The following is a 17,650-nucleotide window of genomic DNA, read 5'->3' as shown; positions in this document are numbered from 1 at the left end:
TTGTTTTATTTTGTACACTAGAAATCTGGGTTTGTAGTGTGGCATTTTATCAGGAACTAAGATACAGAATAAGTAGCCATGAATATTAGATAATTGAAATGACTAAAGGTGATTTAAGTTACTTTTTTTGCTATTTAATAGGCAACTGGTTTGTTGCAGTCTATTCATTTCTTTTTTTTCCTGGTGTATGATGTTTGTCATCTTTTCTGTAATTTTACTTGCTGATGTATTATTTAAAAAAAAGTTAAAAAACCAAAACAAAACCCAAACCAACCAAATCTTTACCCAGGCTGCTGCTTCTAAAAGAGCCAAGTTTCTTACCTAAAACTCTTGAATTCAGCGCTAATGCAATGTTAGGGGTTCCCAGAGAAACCTGAGTCCTGGGGCCCAGGTTTAATGTGGATTGCATGCAAACATCCCCGTTCTCTGAATCCCACTTCTGACCTGCAGGCACCACTCACTAGCTATGGCAACATTTGGTTTCTGTCCTCAACTGACCTTTTAAGAAAATCTTGGAGGTTTTTAGGTCATGAACTGTGCAATGGCTAGAGTTTTTGTTTCATCTAATTAGATGGATTTCAGTCATTTAAGCTAAGTAGATTTAGTTTTCAGATTCTTTGCTTAAAAAAAAGGGCACAGCCAATTTACTAACCAATAGCAGTGACATAGTAGTTGATACATCTCGAGAGATTTGAATAATTGTATTGGATGCAATTTCTTGAATGAAATACATCAGAGAATAACAATGTGTTGTGTTAAACTCCAGATTTCTTTGTCCTGTTTCTGTTGGGCTGTTTTCCCCCTGTTTCTCTGGTGTCTAGAGGAACTACTTGCATAGCACAGGAGATGTGTGGGGCCATCTTAAAAACAACAGGTGCCCCTGCTGCTCCTGCGCAATGGCTTTGAAAAGGTGCAGCGTAAAACCTAGTCTGTCAAGCAAGCTGGATCTGACCAGTGGGGCATATTTTTGACACCCCTGCTTTAAGCTTTCATCACAGTTTAAATTTATCTTTCAGCATGAGAGCAATATAGACCAAATGCCTTAAAAACAAGGAAATATTGAGCCCAGACATTTATTTTGCGGCATTAAATAGCAGGCCGAAATCTTATAGTAGTTTTACCTTGACCAAAAATAATTTATATGATATGAAACTTGGAGTAACTCTTCCTTTTATTCCCCTCTCCTTCTCCCCCAAATAACAATAGCAGTTTGCGTAGTTTATTTTTTCCTCTGTGAGATACATGGTTGGTTAATCCTAGAGGAATTAGAATAGAAGTAGTGCGGTCCTCTACTTTTGCCTTATGTCTAGTAGAAACTGCACAGTGTTCCTGTGAGAATAAGGTTACTAACATGCCCAGCTGCACTTTGGTCCCAGACATTGTTTACTTTTTAGCTGTACGCTAAATCCTGCTTCCCAGAACTAGTAAAAGGCCAGCTTTATACATGCACATGTGTAGAGGAGAGGATGTAAAAGTTCACCACAGCATAACCAAATTCAGTGTTTATCCTGAGATAAATCTGCTGTATATTGCAGCTAGACCAGCAATCTTCTTTATAATCTAGATAGTAATGGGGCTGGAATTCCTGGCAGTTATCAGGTGGAAATGTTTGCTTCCCAGCTGCAGTCCTCCATAATGGCATCTTGCAGGCAGGGCTGTCCTTACTCATATGCAAACTACGCAGCTGTGTAGGGCACCAGGAAATTTGGGGCACCAAATTGCCCCAAATTTCCTGGTGCCCTAAACAGCTGCGTGCTGCTCCAGCGGCCAGCCGAATCCCCCAGCTGGCTGAGCCAGCCAGGAAAGCTGCCTCTGCTCCGCCCCCGCCCCGCCTCTTCCCACCTCTGCTCCACCCCAGCCCCTGCTCCGCCCCCGCTGTGCCTCTTCCCACCCCTGCTCCGCCCCAGCCCTGCCCTCACGCCACTCCTTCCCCAAAGCCCCCGCCCCTGCTCTGCCCCTGCCCCCAATCCTTCCCCAAAGCTTCCACCACTGCTCTTCCCCTGCCCCGCCTCTTCCCACCCCTGCTCCGCCCCCTGCTCTGCCCCCGCCCCCACTCCACTCCTTCCCCAAAGCTCCTGCCACTGCTCTGCCCCCACCCCGCCTCTTCCCACTGCTGCTTTGCCCCAGCCCCGCCCCCACTCCACCCCTTCCCCTGAGCTACGTCCCGGGGGACTGTAGCAGGGGTCGGGCGCACCCTGCACTCACCGGGTGGCAGGAAGTGGAGCGACCCAGCCCCAACCTGTTCCACGCCGCCAGTGAGTACTGGGGGGTGGTTCCTCCCAAGTCCCAAGGGTGGGAGCCAGGGGAACAGAGCGGAGCGGGCTGGGGCCGGGTCACTCCACTTCCCACCGCCTTGTGAGTTGAGGGGTCGGGCCTGCACTGCACTCCCCGGGCGGCAGGAAGTGGAGCAACCCGGCCCCAACCTGCTCCACTCCACCGGCTCGTGCTGGGGGGCAGTTCCCCCCTGCCCCCCAAGCCTGCTCCTGCCCCCGACAGGCCTTGGGTGCAGCCTTCCCGCCCCGCAATGCAGAGGCTGCGTAGGGCACCAAAATGTCTCAGGGTCTACACAAAGAAAAGGAATAGCCTGAAACTCTTTGAATAGACCTGATATTCTGATGCCTTTGGCAGTTCTTAAATTCATCATTGCCTCTTCTAATTGCTGATGTGAAATGAATTAGATTTATTTCTTCATTTTATAATGTACTACATCAATGAAAGGCTTTTACCTCCATCCCTCTGTCATCCACACCCTCTAGTTGCCCTTTAATTCTTGCACCTTCACGAGGACCTGCGATAACTCTCCCTCCTGAGTCTACAAAGCCACTCCTTGGTTTTGATTCTGATCTTGCATTGATTTTACATTATTCCATTGGGAGGAAGACTCTAGCCCCCCCCTTACCTTAAGCAGAGTTTTGACCTCATAAAGGGAGAAGTGCCAGAGACTCCATGAAGTCCACTTAAAACTTGGCTATCGCTATTGAGATTTTATGTAGAAGGTGCTTAGATACTACAGTGATGGATGGCTGTTTAAACCCTAAAATAGATTTAATTGGAGGTACTCCTGAGATCAGAACTGGGGCCTGTTGAGTTTTCTGGCGAGGTCTGTAGAGAGCAGTGGTTTGACTCTGGAGACTGAGCATGCTTGTAGACCAGGGGTGGGCAAACTTTTTGGCCCAAGGGCCACATCTGGGTACAGAAATTGTATGGCGGGCCAAGAGTGCTCACGAAATTGGGGGTTGGGGTGCGGGAGAGGGTGAGGGCTCCGGCTTGGGGTGAGGGCTCTGGGGTTGGGTCAGAAATGAGGAGTTCAGGGTGCGGGAGAAGACTCTGGGCTGGAGCAGGGGGTTGCGGTGCAGGGGGGTGGTGAGGGCTCCAGCTGGGGATGGGGGCTCTGGGGTGAGGCTGGGGATGAGGGGTTGAGGGTGCAGGAGGGTGCTCCAGGCTGGGACTGAGGGGTTCGGAAGGCAGGAGGGGGATCAGGGTTGGGACACAGGGTTGGGGGGCAGGAGGGGGTCAGGAGTGCAGCCTCTGGGCAGCGCTTACCTCAAGCAGCTTCCAGAAGCAGCGGCATGTCCCCCCTCTGGTTCCTACACAGAGGTGTGGCTCTGCACGCTGCCCTGTCTGCAGGCGCCACCCCTGCAGCTCCCATTGGTGGTTGTTCCCCTACAGTGGGAGTTGCGGGGGTGGCGCTTGGGGTGGGGGCAGCATGCTGAGCCACAGGGGGGACATGCCACTGCTTCTGGGAGTGGCACAAAGCGGGACAAGCCCCCAGCCCCGCTCCCTGGCTGGAGCCGGGCAAGTCCTGGACAGATGCATCTCCTAAAGCTAAAATGACAATATTTCCTAATGATTTCATCACTAGAAAAGGAGCAGGGATTGGAAAAACATCAATTTCCCTGGAAAGTTAATGCTCTTGCAAGGTATATTTGAAAGTAATTTGTTGGCTTACATGATATCAGTTGTTCTATAAAAATAAATCGTATATGAGATTATGAAAGTGTTTTTTTTCTCCATTACTAATGGAAAGGGTTTAATCTTTGACTACAGGGAGACTCCAGACCTTGTGAGTTTGTCTCTTTAAACAACCTGTGCTGTTTCTGGGTACAGCCCTTAATATGAGGACTTCAGACTAAAAGAACCTCGAAAGAGATTTTTGTTTTAACTAGAATCCTACTGTTTAAATTCTTCAGTGGAAGAGGCATTAAACCTATGTGTAATATATATATAATCCATACATAGTTATAATTATACATAGTTATATAGCTAAAGAAAGGTTTGTTTCATAAATGTAAAAAATAAAATAAGCCAAGCTAGTAGCAGTGTTACTCTCTGTAAATTTTCATAGATCTTTAAGATTAGACTAGCTCCATCTGGCAGGCAGGCTGACAGTTTTTGAATGTAGTACTGTTGTCTCTCTCTATTGCTGTCGAGTCTCTTGTTAATGCTTCATTAATGAAGCTGCTGTAATTTGAGTAATAAATTTAAATGGCCAGTAATCTGTGCTGGGAAACAGTTCACCTCACGGGAAACTACAGCATTGAGGAACAAGAAAGATTAAATATAACATGGAATGAAGGGTTCTCAGTGGCTCATCTGTGTGCAGCCACAGTAGTTAGATATACATTTACTTGAAGGTTTAATACTTCTTTAGCAGGCCGAGCTAATTTCCGTAAGCCTTGCACTTAATGTTTCAGGAACACAGTTGGGAAAGATTTTATTTCCTTTCCCAAAGCTGCAAATAAATATTTTTTTTTAACAAAATAAGCACCCAGAAAGGCAATATTCAAAACAATTAGCTGAGTCATGGCCATTCTTTCTCATGATTAATTATTTGAAAATGAATTTCACATTCATGATCTATCTATTCCTGCTGTTCATAATAACAAACTGGCTAAACATTGTGAATAATTCTCTCAGTATTTAGAATGTTGCCGGTTCCTGTGCAAATGGAACAGCTGTTGTGTATTCCCAATGTTCTGAATACAAAAGGAAAAAGTGTGCATGGACAAAAGCAGATTTAATATCCCATCCACTTTGATGAAGGAAAAGGGAAGAGACTATACGCGTTTTTAAAGCAGAGCTGGAATGTTACAGTGATGCTACTTGTACCTGATCAGGAAATTTAATTAGCTAGATTCTCTTGTGCTCCAGCCCTGTCATGCTGCTGGCTGCAAATGCCCAACAGAGAATCCAGCTGACAGATGGGAATGGTATAAAGCCAGCAGATTCAACTCCTGCTCCAACCATCACCACCCCCAAAGTAGGGACCAGGGTCAGAATAGAGCTCAGCTCTGCTTTGCCAGTCCTCTACTGGCATAAGGTCCCCATGGGACTAACTCTACAGTGGCCCCTGGTCCTGCATTGCATAGAGCTTGGCATAGGGGAGAATGAAGCCCCAGTAATATACTTATCTAGTAATATATTTCTCTCTGATAGCAACATCTCTGAAAATCAGGCCTATAGCATGCAGGTTCTAACCTCTGTGCCTCTGTGTCCCCATGTATGAAAGGAGGCAGAACTTTACCTCTCCTCATGGGGTGAAGGGAGGATTTAATCTTTGCAAAATGCTTTGTGAGTCAAGTGTCTTGGATGGAAAGCTCTATACAAGTGTCATGTTATTACCATGTGCCTTGTTCTTCTGAGTGACAAGAAGAAAGCTATAGAAAGTAAGCCGTCATTTTTATGAATTGGAGCTCTCCCACTTCTTTTTTCAGTGCTTTGCAATTTTTGTGCTCCTCTCAAATTATTTATTTTAAAGTCACAACTGTCATGAGTGATTCCCAGCCCACACCTTTTTTTTTTAAGCATTATAGTTTCTGAAACCTTGCATGTATGTGAGGTGCATCTCTTCAGTTTGTTGCAAAGGGCTTATACAACAATGTAAGATTAATTTACAAAGCATTTGTACATTTTGAAAAATAATTTATTTGGGAGGAAGCAAAACCTTCCTGTCCAACAGAGAATGAGCTATTTCAGTTTGCCTGGAAGTATGTTTTGTCTTTATCCCCCCATGTGCATTGTCTCTCTAGATGTCAATTTGTATCTCTTCACTTTTTCACCAGTGTCACAAGTTGTGGCCATGATCTTGAATAGCTAACCGATGCTACAGCTGCCATTCTGAACAAATATTGAAATGATAAAAGCAGTAGAATTTACCCATCTGAGCTGTGTAGTTTACAGTTTCATCTCTTTCTTTCTGTCAGGAGTAGGTAAAAATCATGCAGTTGCAAAGATGAAAAGAAATCGCCTCTTCTATTAAAAAAAATACAAATGCTTTGTAAATTAATCTTATCAACCTGTTGTATAAGCCCTTTTCAATCTTAAAATAGAAGAGGCAAGTTATTTTCACCTTTTCAACTGCATGATTTTTAGTAAAATCTTGGGCGTGTGGATCCCACCTACCCTAATTTTGAATTTTAGGGAAAGTTTCAACCCTCTAGATGGGTTACCAGTATCTGCTGATTTTTATAAAGTTGTGCAAAAATTATATGTGGCTCCTGAAGGCTTCAGAGGAAGGTCAGCATTTTGTAGAAGCCCATCCCAAAAAATCTCCAGCTTTGTGGCTGTAAGTGACAGAGCTGGTCAGGGTCAGGTTATGTGAATTAGCTCCCCATCTGCCATTCTCTTAACACCTGATCTGCCAAGTAGTCATATCCATGTGGAGTTCTGTCTGCTCCCACATGGAGTCCCATTAACTTTAGTTCAACTGTCTCTGAGGCCTGGTCTATACTACAGTGTTACGTTGATCCTATTGGGATCCGGGAAGTGGCAGTGTTACGTTGATGCAAGGCAGCTTACATCGACCTAGCTCTGTAAACGTCTACACTAAAATGTTGCTCCCGCCGATGTAACTTGCCTGCTACACCGACTTAATAACTCCACCTCCATGAGAGATGTTGTGCTTAGATCGACGTAGTTAGGTCGATGCACTGTCAGTGTAGACACTCTGTTACTTACGTCAACTTTAGTGGCCTCCAGGAAGTGTCCCACGATGCCCCATCACAATCATTCTGGTCACCGCTTTGAACTCCACTGCCCAGCAGCCAGGCACACAGGTATACACCCTGCCCCATTAAAGCCCTGCAAATTTTGAAATTCCATTTCCTATTTGCTCAGCGTGGAGAGGTCACCTAGCAACTACCCAGCTAACCAGGCCAGCTTCACGCTGCAGACATGCTCCTGCCTAGAGTGCACAGGTGGTGGTAGATGTCTTGGGTCTATGGGGGAGAAGAGGCTGTGCAGGCACAGCTCCGGTTGAGCCTAGAAACATCGATATCTACAACCAGATCTTTTGGACAGGAAGGAGAAGGGCTACAAGAAGGCCCCACCGCAGTGCCACCTGAAAGCCAAAGAGCTGCGGCAGGCATAGCAGAAGGCCAGGGAGGCTAACAGTCGCTCTGGTGTGGAACCGCAGACATGCCAAAGAGCTATATGCTATCCTCGGTGGAGACTCCACCACCACTCCTAAGATCCCTGTGGATACTTCAGGGGAGCCTGAGTCATAGGTCTCTGCCATGAACAGTGACGAGGAAGAGGAGTATGAGGGACAGACGACCGGGAGATACAATGGTGCAGCAAGCCAGGACCTGTTCTTGACTTCTGCACAGTCCAGCCAGTCCTTACAGTCAGTCCAGCACAGGCGAGCCTGATGCAGGGGAAGGAACCTCTGATAAATATGTAGTTTGCTTTGATATTGCGGGGACGCATGTACTTAGGTTAAAAGAGGTAGTGAAACTACCAAGAGAGGTAGAATTACTATTTGCTTTGCATTCCCCCATACAGTTAGGCAGAAAAGGGCCCTGCGGAACAGTTTATGTGCACCGAGATGTCCTGTGAATCCTCCATAGAGATCTTGAGGAAACTTTCCTGGGTAGTCTGCAATCCTCTACTGAAGTTTTTTGGGCGGAGCTGCCTTATTTCTCCCGCACTTTCCCATGCCACTCAGCAATTACTAGCAGCATACAACCGTGGTCTGCAGCTTGCGTTACCCTCAGGACTATCGCTTGTGGAAAACAACGCCAGTGTTCAGTTGCTCTGTCTGCATATGCTCATGCAAGTTTCCACACAGCCATCGCCACTCACTTCTCCAGTGCAGCTCTCATTTCGGTGTTACGGTGCTGGAGGGCTGGGGCGAGCGCGCCACACATATCCAGGAATGTGGCCTTGCACTTCTGAAAGTTCTGCAGCCGCTGCTCATCCTCCCAAAGCCGCATGACAATGCAATCCCGCCAGCCAATGGTTTGTTTCTCAGGCCCAGAACCAGCACTCCACCATCTGCAGCTGCTCTGTGAATGCCACCGACAACCTTCAATTGTTTCTTTCTATGTCGTGGCCAGGGGAGAGGCGCTTATCCCGCGGCCCCAGCCCTGGAGCTGCCATGGTGGGGAGCGGTGCCTCTCCCCTCCAGCCCAGGTGCTGGTGCTCCCAGGTGCTCCTGCGGGGAGAGAGACCTGGGGGGAATTCTCTCTCCCCACTGTAGCCATGGGGCAGCCTGCACCCCAAACCCCTCATCCCCCGTCCCACCCCAGAGCCAGGTCCCCCAGCCGGAGTCCTCACGCCGCTGCACTCCAACCCTCTGCCCCAGCTCTGAGCCCCCTCCTACACTCCGAACCCCTTGGGCCCACCCAAGGTGTCACACATCAGCTCCATATTGGTGCACATAACAAAATCCATTCCGCACATGCATGGGAAAAATTAGATGGAACATTGTTTGCGGGGCTTTTGAAAGGAGGGGTGAAATATTATGGGATGCAGATAAAATCATGGGATGCATTATGGAATGTTGAAATCATGTTCCCAGTCACCCCTGCACAACTCGTTTGCCCCCATGAAGCATTGCAAACCTTTCCCAAAACACTCTGTGCTAGATGGTGGCAAGTTGCACAGTGGGATAGCTACTTATGGTGCACCGCTCTCTGCAGCGATGCAAATGTTGCTAGTGAGGACATGCTCTGCTGACACAAGGAGCATAGCGTGGACACGCAAAAGCGATTTAATTATTGCAGTGGCTGTATGTCAATGTAACTTAGGTTAACTTAATTTTGTAGTGTGGACTTGCCCTAAGACTGCTTCTGTAGCCCTTTTCATATGTCGTGGAAAAATTAACCACCCATTGTGTTTGGATCAGAACAAAGCCTGACATCCATTTATTCAAGCATGTGCATACAGGGAGAGTCAGCCGAAGCTGCTCTGGCGTATACAGAAAACACAGGAGCTTATATTGCTGAAAACCACAATTTGTTAAACCCACTTTCTTTAACAGTATTTTACTTATTTGGCATATAGTGCAAGTTTCAACAGTAGCTTTGCCTTATTTGGAGTTTAGCAAAAACAAGCTTTTCCTGTTATTGACCGGTGTTTTCTTTGCGGTTAATGGTTTTTTCTAACTTCTAGCTATTATGGTTACATTTTTTAAGCTGTGCTGTTTGCAATCACCCCTTAATGGAATTTTCCACACTCTTTTATTATGCTTCATACACACAGTTAGCTTGACCAAAGTTTTAGGCCTACTTGGGAAGTTTAGGCCTACTTGGGTCCACTGAATTTTTCCTCCATGCCTATAAGGATCTCAAGAATATTTGCAAACTCTTACACACCACAGTTCCCCTGTGGGGGAGCAGGTGTTTGTTAGCATCATTTTACATATGAGTAAACTGAGAGGAAGTATGGTCTAGTGCAGGGGTGGGCAAACTTTTTGGCCTGAGGGCCACGTCTGGGAATAGAAATTGTATGGCAGGCCGTGAATGCCCACAAAATGGGGGTTGGGGTGCGGGACGGGATGTGGGCTCCGGCTGGGGGTGCAGGCTCTGGGGTGGGGCCAGAAATGAGGACTTCACGATGCGGGAGGGGGCTCCAGGCTGGGGTGGGGGAGGGCTCCGGCTGGGGTGGAGGTGCACAGGAGCCGGAGTGGGGCCATGCCGTGGCTTCCAGGAGCTGTGTGGTGCGGCCCCTGACCCAGCGCCCCGGCTGGAGTGGGGCCATGCCGCGGCTTCCGGGAGCCGCATGGTGCAGTCCCCAACCCTGTGCCCCGGCTGGAGTGCTGGAGCGGGGCCTAGACTTCCAGCATGACCCTGGTCAGGTCACTTAGTCTCTCTGTACCTCACATTTCCAACTGTAAAATGGAGGGGATAGCACTGCCCTACCTCCCAGTGGTTCTGAGAATAAGTGTATTAAAGATTGTGAGATGCTCAGACCCAGCGGTAATGGGGGTTATATGAGTACCTTAGATAGATGGGTGAAAAGAGTTTGAATGACTTTCTGAAGGTCATACAATGAGCCAATAACAGAGTTAGGCAGAGAAACAGAATCTCAGTTCTCAGTCCCTTTTCTCTAACCATTAGATACATGCTTCCAATCCATGTACGTATATAGTATTGATGTGAGAGGCCCTGAAAATGATTTTAAATAGTCTTCAGAGAGAGACGCTCTGGTTTTCAGTAGGAACGTTTTATTTTTCATCATTTTAGCTGCCTGTCTCTGCCATTGCTTCAGGCAGGTACTTGGAATGATTCCAGAGGTTAAAAAGAGTTTGCCATGGAGTGCATCTTTGCTGTTTTTAAATGAAGTAGAATAGCTTTTGTTTCGGGGTTTTTTTTTTTAATGGTTTCCTATAACATACTGCTGCCTAGGTCTCCTCAGCATCCCCACCTCCACTCACTGGCCTGTACGCAAGGCTTCGGCAGACATATGTTCTGTGTAGAATTTCCAGCCTCAAGAGTTTTAGTGCTGTATAGACTCTGCCCTTGCCCAAAGCTCTTAAGCAGACAAAATGAGCTTTTGAAACAGCTCTGTCATGGACGGATGCAGGGAGGCACTGAACTGAATACTGAAACGATTTACTAAAATATTAGCTTTTCAGATAGTTAAACTGAAATTAGCTATTGTGTACATAAGATTTCTAGCCCTGTGCTTGTGAACTTGAATGAAATTTTAAGAAAATAAATATCATGAAACACAAAGATCATGGCTCATTGCTCCTGTCAGTATGCTGTTCATGCTGTTTGCTTGTTGGGCCAGGGAGAACAGTCTGTCATGCACAATTTTCCCCTCTCCTTCAAGTTGCTCCTCTGGCCAGTAAGTCCCCAGGCTTTGTTCTCCGCTCTGTGACACCAGCTTGACAGTGGTGTAACTCCAATCCCATACAACAGCGTCAGAATGGTGTAACGGTCAGGAATTGGGCCCTCCACTTTTATGCTCTATCCCAGTTGGATCCACTTGTATACACGTTTCTGAACATTTCTCGGCAGCAGGTTCCCCTCTGTTTTGAGATGTGTGCCAATATACATGTTTGGCAGTTAATTAGGAGTTTCTTCAAAGAGATTCTTTGAAGTGAAATGTAGTTTCCTAAGGGAAATTGAAATGAAACTTATTACTCGTATACAAATGGATCCAATTTGCGTGGAGCATAAATATGGAGGGCTTGCTTCCTGACTCCATGTACACCAGTTTGATGCTGTTGTAAGGCAGTGGAGTGAGTTACACCAGCTTGACAACAGTGTTACAGAATCAGGCTTGGGGGCTGCAAGTTTAGTTGGCCAGTGAAAGAAGCAGCACAAAGGAAAGATGGGGCAATTATGATTGGCGGGGAGACTATCTCCTTAGCCCAACAAGCTAGCAGTAGCCAGAGCATATTGACAGTGGAATTCTCATATGTATGGTCTTTTTGCCAGCAGTTGTGGATTTTCAGGGCCTTGCAGGTCTGGTTCGTGTTTGGATCAGAAATTGATGATGCGAAGTCAGAGTATTTTCTTCAGGTAATTTGTTTATTTACAAATGTAGGAGCACTGTTTTCTGAAGCAGGGCTGATAATGAATGGCACAAGTCTAACCACTTTTGGTGGAAATCTTGGGCCCGCACCTCTGCCCTGTTGTCTCTTCCAGGGACACACACAGACCAACCAGCCAAAACTGTCTGCTTTTAGCTTAATACACAGCCTCTCTCCAGCTTCTTCTGACTCATTCCAACTGCTTAAACATACATGTAAGCAGCCACTAGCCTCTGCTGTGGAATGACTGTCTAGGAGAGCATGGGCAATTATCCTCACAGTACCCCCTTGAGGTAACCTGCTTGTATCCATTCTTTCTAGTGTGTGTGTGTGTCTGACAGACATCCTTAATGACAGGCAAGTACAATATATAAGTAGACAACTCCTTTTAGAAAAGATTACTCCCATTTTTCAAAAACACAGGAGGTAAATACTATACACGCTTATGGATTCTCCATACCTCGTTATATTTCAGCTGCCAAACCATTCTCACCATTCTTTCCTTCTGCATGTCTCCACCCCAAAATAGAGCACGGAATGGAAAAGGAGAATTACTAGCAAAGTACAGTACTGGCTTCTAGGCAGGATATGTTACAATTATTAAGTTGACTACATCTGATTTACTCTAGAGTAATTGTTTCTCAAAGGAATTGCCAGACAAAGTCACACTGAGGTGTAGCTGATCTTAAAATATTCGGTAGCCAAATATCAAGGATGTAATCACAAAAAGAAAAGGCGTACTTGTGGCACCTTAGGGACTAACCAATTTATTTGAGCATAAGCTTTCATGAGCTACAGCTCACTTCATCGGATGCATACTGTGGAAAATACAGAAGACGTTTTTAATACACACAGACCATGAAAAAATGGGTGTTTATCACTACAAAAGGTTTTCGCTCCCCCCAAACCCACTCTCCTGTTGGTAATAGCTTATCTAAAGTGATCACTCTCCTTACAATGTGTATGATAATCAAGGTGGGCCATTTCCAGCACAAATCCAGGGTTTAACAAGAACGTCTGAGGAACAGTGTGGGGGGGGAAGGAATAAACAAGGGGAAATAGGTTACTTTTTAATTGGATACAATTAACTTAGGCTTGAATAGAGACTGGGAATGGTTGATTCATTATAAAAAGTAACCTATTTCCCCTTGTTTATTCCTTCCCCCCCACCTCCCCCACTGTTCCTCAGACATTCTTGTTAAACCCTGGATTTGTGCTGGAAATGGCCCACCTTGATTATCATACACATTGTAAGGAGAGTGATCACTTTAGATAAGCTATTACCAACAGGAGAGTGGGGTGGGGAGGGAGAAAACCTTTTGTAGTGATAAACACCCATTTTTTCATGGTCTGTGTGTATAAAAACATCTTCTGTATTTTCCACAGTATGCATCCAATGAAGTGAGCTGTAGCTCACAAAAGCTTATGCTCAAATAAATTGGTTAGTTTCTAAGGTGCCACAAGTACTCCTTGTCTTTTTGCAAATACAGACTAACACGGCTGTTACTCTGAAAGGATGTAATCAGTAACTCTTTACTCCTGATTACAGGAACTCCCCACAGTGTTAGAAGAGTCTCTCTTCGCCCCCTCTTGTCAAATTGCAGAGCTGGCAGTATTCAACTTTATTAACAGGTCTTTTGAGCAAGATTAATTGGGTCCTTAAGCGGTTCAGTTTCTCCTGAGATTTCACATTTGTTTAGATCTACATGCATCTGCATTTACAGCTGTCTACCTGCAATGCTTGATTATTAGACAATATTGTGAAGTCAGTATGAATAGGTTTCCCCAGAGTATCTTTCTTGATACATATTTGCAGTTTTCTGTACTGGGCTTTAGATAGCAGCCTCTTTCCCTCCTCCTCAGCGGGTACTCTTTCTGTCCAGTTGTATCATAAAATTTCTTTCCTGTCTACATGTGCAAATAGCCATTGAGTATTGCAGATGCTGCTTTGCTGGCGATATGGTTACTCCAGAGAGTTCACGAGTCTGTTCTGCAGATGAGCCAGCCTGCTTCCCTAGTCTGATCTTTTGTGTTTGCGTTCTTTCTAATCCTGTGCTAAGGTGAAATATTCTTCACAGTTTGTCAGACAGGATTATGGAGTTGACTGTAAAACTATGGAAATGACTCATCTCAGCATTTTTTTCTTCTTAGGAGTGATCTGGGATGAAAGTGAAAATGTCAGATCTGTTATAAATAATGTGGAAATGACAGCCCGGCAGAGAGATCTGCCGTCTCGCAGACCCCTTTTCTATCTGCTGCTATTGAAAAGAAATAAGTCTAGGATGGCCAGATCCCCAGCTGATGCAAATCTACACAGCTCCCTTGACTTCAGTGGAGCTACATGTGTTTACAGCAGCCAAGGATCTGGTCCAGAATGTCTAAATTACTGTCAATTTGAATGAAGTATATCCCCTTACACTGAGCCAGGTTGCTTAGTTAGGAGTTGAACTGCTGAGTTCTTAGTTTAGTATTGGGCTCTATACCATATACTTTATTGATCCTATGAAAGTGTATTTAATGCAGTAGTAAATAATTTCCAAACCTCACAGCAGCAGCAGAGTATCCAGAGTGCAATTAAACTGGTAATTTTCTGCTCGTTGCCTTTAGTTTTGTCAGGAAAACACCTTTCAGGATTTAATGTGACACAAAGAAGGTTGTGGTTTGATGGGCCAGCAGTAAAAAATTACATCCCTGAGAACCCTGGGTGAACAGAATATATAATACAGCCAATAAACAATCTTATCAGTCACACTTGATGAGAGCAGTGTGGGGGCAGTGGGTTGTGTTGATCATTCCAAAATTTGATTTCATGGGGACATTTAGGCATCAGAGTGGTAGTGGGAAAGGGAATGAAAATGTATACAAAGGAGTCAGGAGCCCCATAAACCTGAGCACAATGGCAGCACCACCAAATAAGTATGAGTGCTGGGAGCAATTTGAAGGGTAATGGGAATCTAATGAAGAGCAAACATCAGGGTTGTTTGTTTTGTTTTTGTTTTTAGGAGGAGAGTCCTATTGGGGAAAACCTTTTAAAGATGAGTTCAAGCCAAATCTGTCCCACACTGGACGTGGTATTCTTAGCATGGCCAATTCAGGACCCAACAGCAACAAATCACAATTGTAAGTGGTCACTTCCTATTTTATAAGGGGTTTTCTTATAGAGTTAAGAAAATAAATGGAATTCTATGAACTACTTATGATGCACCAGAATGAAATGCTCTTCCAGGTACTTCGTATTGATACCACCAAAGTGGAAGACCCATTTTAAACAGTAAGATGAGAGCAACTTGAAGCATGCCATGAAGATCTGTAGTTCCTTTGTGGTTTTGGTATCATCAGTAGAGTTCCCTGTTTCATAATTTGTCGTTTTTGTTCATTTTCTCTGGCTCTTCAGAGAAAAGAGGTTGTTCCTACTATGGAACTTTTAAAAAGACATTCTCTTATGGCTCAATCCTGCAAGGTGCTGAGCACTATAGCACCTTCACTTAGACATGTGATTAACTTTAAGTACATGAGTAATAGTCCCATTGTCTTTAATAAGATTACTCATGCGCTTAAAGCTAAGTACTTGCTTAGGTAGTTTGCTGCACTGGGACCAAAGTGCTGGGCACCTTGTAGGATCAAGCCCTTAGAGCCTGTCTTGAAGCTGAGCATTATTGCCAGATCACTGATGCTAAATCAACTAGTGGATAGTGGAGTTTTCTTTAAATAAGATATTTCAGGTACCCAGGAAACAGATTATAGGAAATTATTTGGAACAACTCGCAAGAGCTACTGTTCATACTCTGTGTGATTTACTGCTATTGTGTCACAACATCTACTTTCATGTGTGCCTATATTTTGCCTTGGCACTGTAAATTTACACAAAGTTCCTTTTATACCATGAAGTCCTTGAGACTCTCCAGCTGCTTGCTTTTATAAGACTTCATAGACAATGTTTAGAATTTTCTGAGAACTGTTGCTAACTTAGAAGCTGTATGAATGGCTCACCTATACAGGTGATGGTCACGCTGATGTAGAACGAGGTAGGTAGATAGGTTCAGTGTACAAAGTTACAATAGATCATTTTTATAAGCACCTGGTCCTGACAAGGACTTTAGTAAAATTCAGTATTCATCCCAGGAATCCTCAGGAATTAGGTTAATTCCCTGTTTGTTTTGTTTTGGCTGTCCTCATGAATGATGAGCTTTCAGTATTTTATAAGGCCCATGTTAGCTCTCAAGTATTTTTGGTATACTGTTATCTGATTGACTTCTGCTGGTCTAATTATTGTACAACTGAGAATAAGATGATACAGAGGATGCATAAAGAAGATTAAATTTAATGTGCACCCCTTGAGAGACTCATGCATTAACCCAAGGATTTCCAAACCTTTTCATGGGGTTAACCACATCTTAATAGAGAAATTACCTTGCAGATGTCATCCACTCCCATTTACAATCGCATAATTTCTGTGTGGCAACTACAGTACTTGCATACATGGGAAAGTGCTATTAGGAAAATGTTTTATTTTTAGCTGTCTATAATGCTATGTAACCAATGAAAACAAGGAGGAGAGCCAGCACTATGTGCTAGCCAAATCATCAGTGTCCACAAACCACGCTATGGGACCCTCTGCATTATATACAGTTGTGGTCGGAGCTTCCAAAGAAATGTTAAGCCATTCAAAAAAGTTTGAGTGATTGAGCTTACTTTGCAAATGATATCTTAGACCCTACATTTAAGTTTTGCAAAACTTTAAACAAAACATAATAGCAACAAAAATTTTCTGAGTTTTTTTATTTCAGTGAAACACTGTTTAATTTAAATATTCTTCTGCAGTGTTTGTAACCTAAACATGGCATTACTGAGCCAATAAGAGAGATGGATTGTAAACAGGCCAATATAGCTTCACTTTACCTGTAAAAAATAAATATTGTAAATGGTGAAAATTAAATCTATTTTGAAAATTGGTACTGACCTAGTGAGGCACAGTGTTAAAGTTCTTTGCCAGGTACAGAATCCTGATCCTTATAAATGTAATCTAATTCTGGAGCAGGAGCCATAAGGACTTGCTAACCTACAATGGCATTCTTAAAATCTGAATGTTCACAGAAGGGGATGTTCAGCTGAGTCAAAGGCGTTTGCATAAGTTATTTGTTAAAATGGTAAATAGGACTGTGTGAGAGAAACTGGAATAAAAGTATCAAAACATGAGGAGTAAAGAACTGGCTGTTGTCAGATACAGTCCACAAAAAGTAAAATATGGTAAGAGTCATTCATTGTACTCCCCACAGAAAGGAGATGGTTAAAGTCTCATCATAGTGGGTTGCCATGTACATTTTTTTAAATATAGTTGGCTTTTAAAATATTGTTGAATCTTAAGGGTCATATTCTGAGTGTCATGTTCGTGTCTCCCTTCAGCTTTATCACGTTTCGCTCCTGCGCATACCTGGACAAGAAGCACACCATTTTTGGAAGGTAAGAGAAGGAATAGAACTACATCATGGATATAGTATGTCCTGTGTACTTTCAAAGCATGGAGATGAGTCTGGTAACTTTAACACTTGATTTGAAGCAAAATCCTGATTTAAGAGCAAACTCTGTCCTCATCTCTGCAGGCCTCAATTGACAAATATTCCTCTTACTTTCCATGCTCATTAGCTGATTTCCTGCACATTTCTCTGGGTCTGACACCTGGAAATAGCCTTTTAATGTCTAATTTTGTTGACATCTCTTTTCTCCTTTCACTTATTTTGTGGCAGAGCACATTCCTCTTGCCCCGAGTAGGTCGTGGGTATTCCAGCACCACCACCAGTCGGGCATTCCCTTTGCCATCATTTTTCTCCCTGTCCACTCTTTCATCATCATCAGTAACCAAATTATTGTGAGATTTTCTGTTGATGG

The 17,650-nt window shown here is 44.3% G+C and overlaps 1 protein-coding gene across 2 annotated transcripts in view; it reads left to right on the top strand.

The window, feature by feature from the left end:
• The window catches only part of PPIL2 (peptidylprolyl isomerase like 2), a 113,496-nt gene that overhangs the window by 82,427 nt on the left and 13,419 nt on the right, over nt 1-17,650 (top strand). For both annotated transcript variants that reach the window (XM_074972878.1, XM_074972879.1), the window contains 2 exons: nt 14,767-14,884; nt 17,168-17,224. In XM_074972878.1, the coding sequence (XP_074828979.1) occupies nt 14,767-14,884; nt 17,168-17,224 (175 nt within the window). The remainder of the gene's footprint in view (nt 1-14,766; nt 14,885-17,167; nt 17,225-17,650) is intronic.

The sequence above is a fragment of the Natator depressus genome, chromosome 15, assembly GCF_965152275.1.
Source record: "Natator depressus isolate rNatDep1 chromosome 15, rNatDep2.hap1, whole genome shotgun sequence".
Classification (NCBI taxonomy): domain Eukaryota; kingdom Metazoa; phylum Chordata; order Testudines; family Cheloniidae; genus Natator; species Natator depressus.
This window is presented reverse-complemented; position numbering and strand designations above follow the sequence as displayed.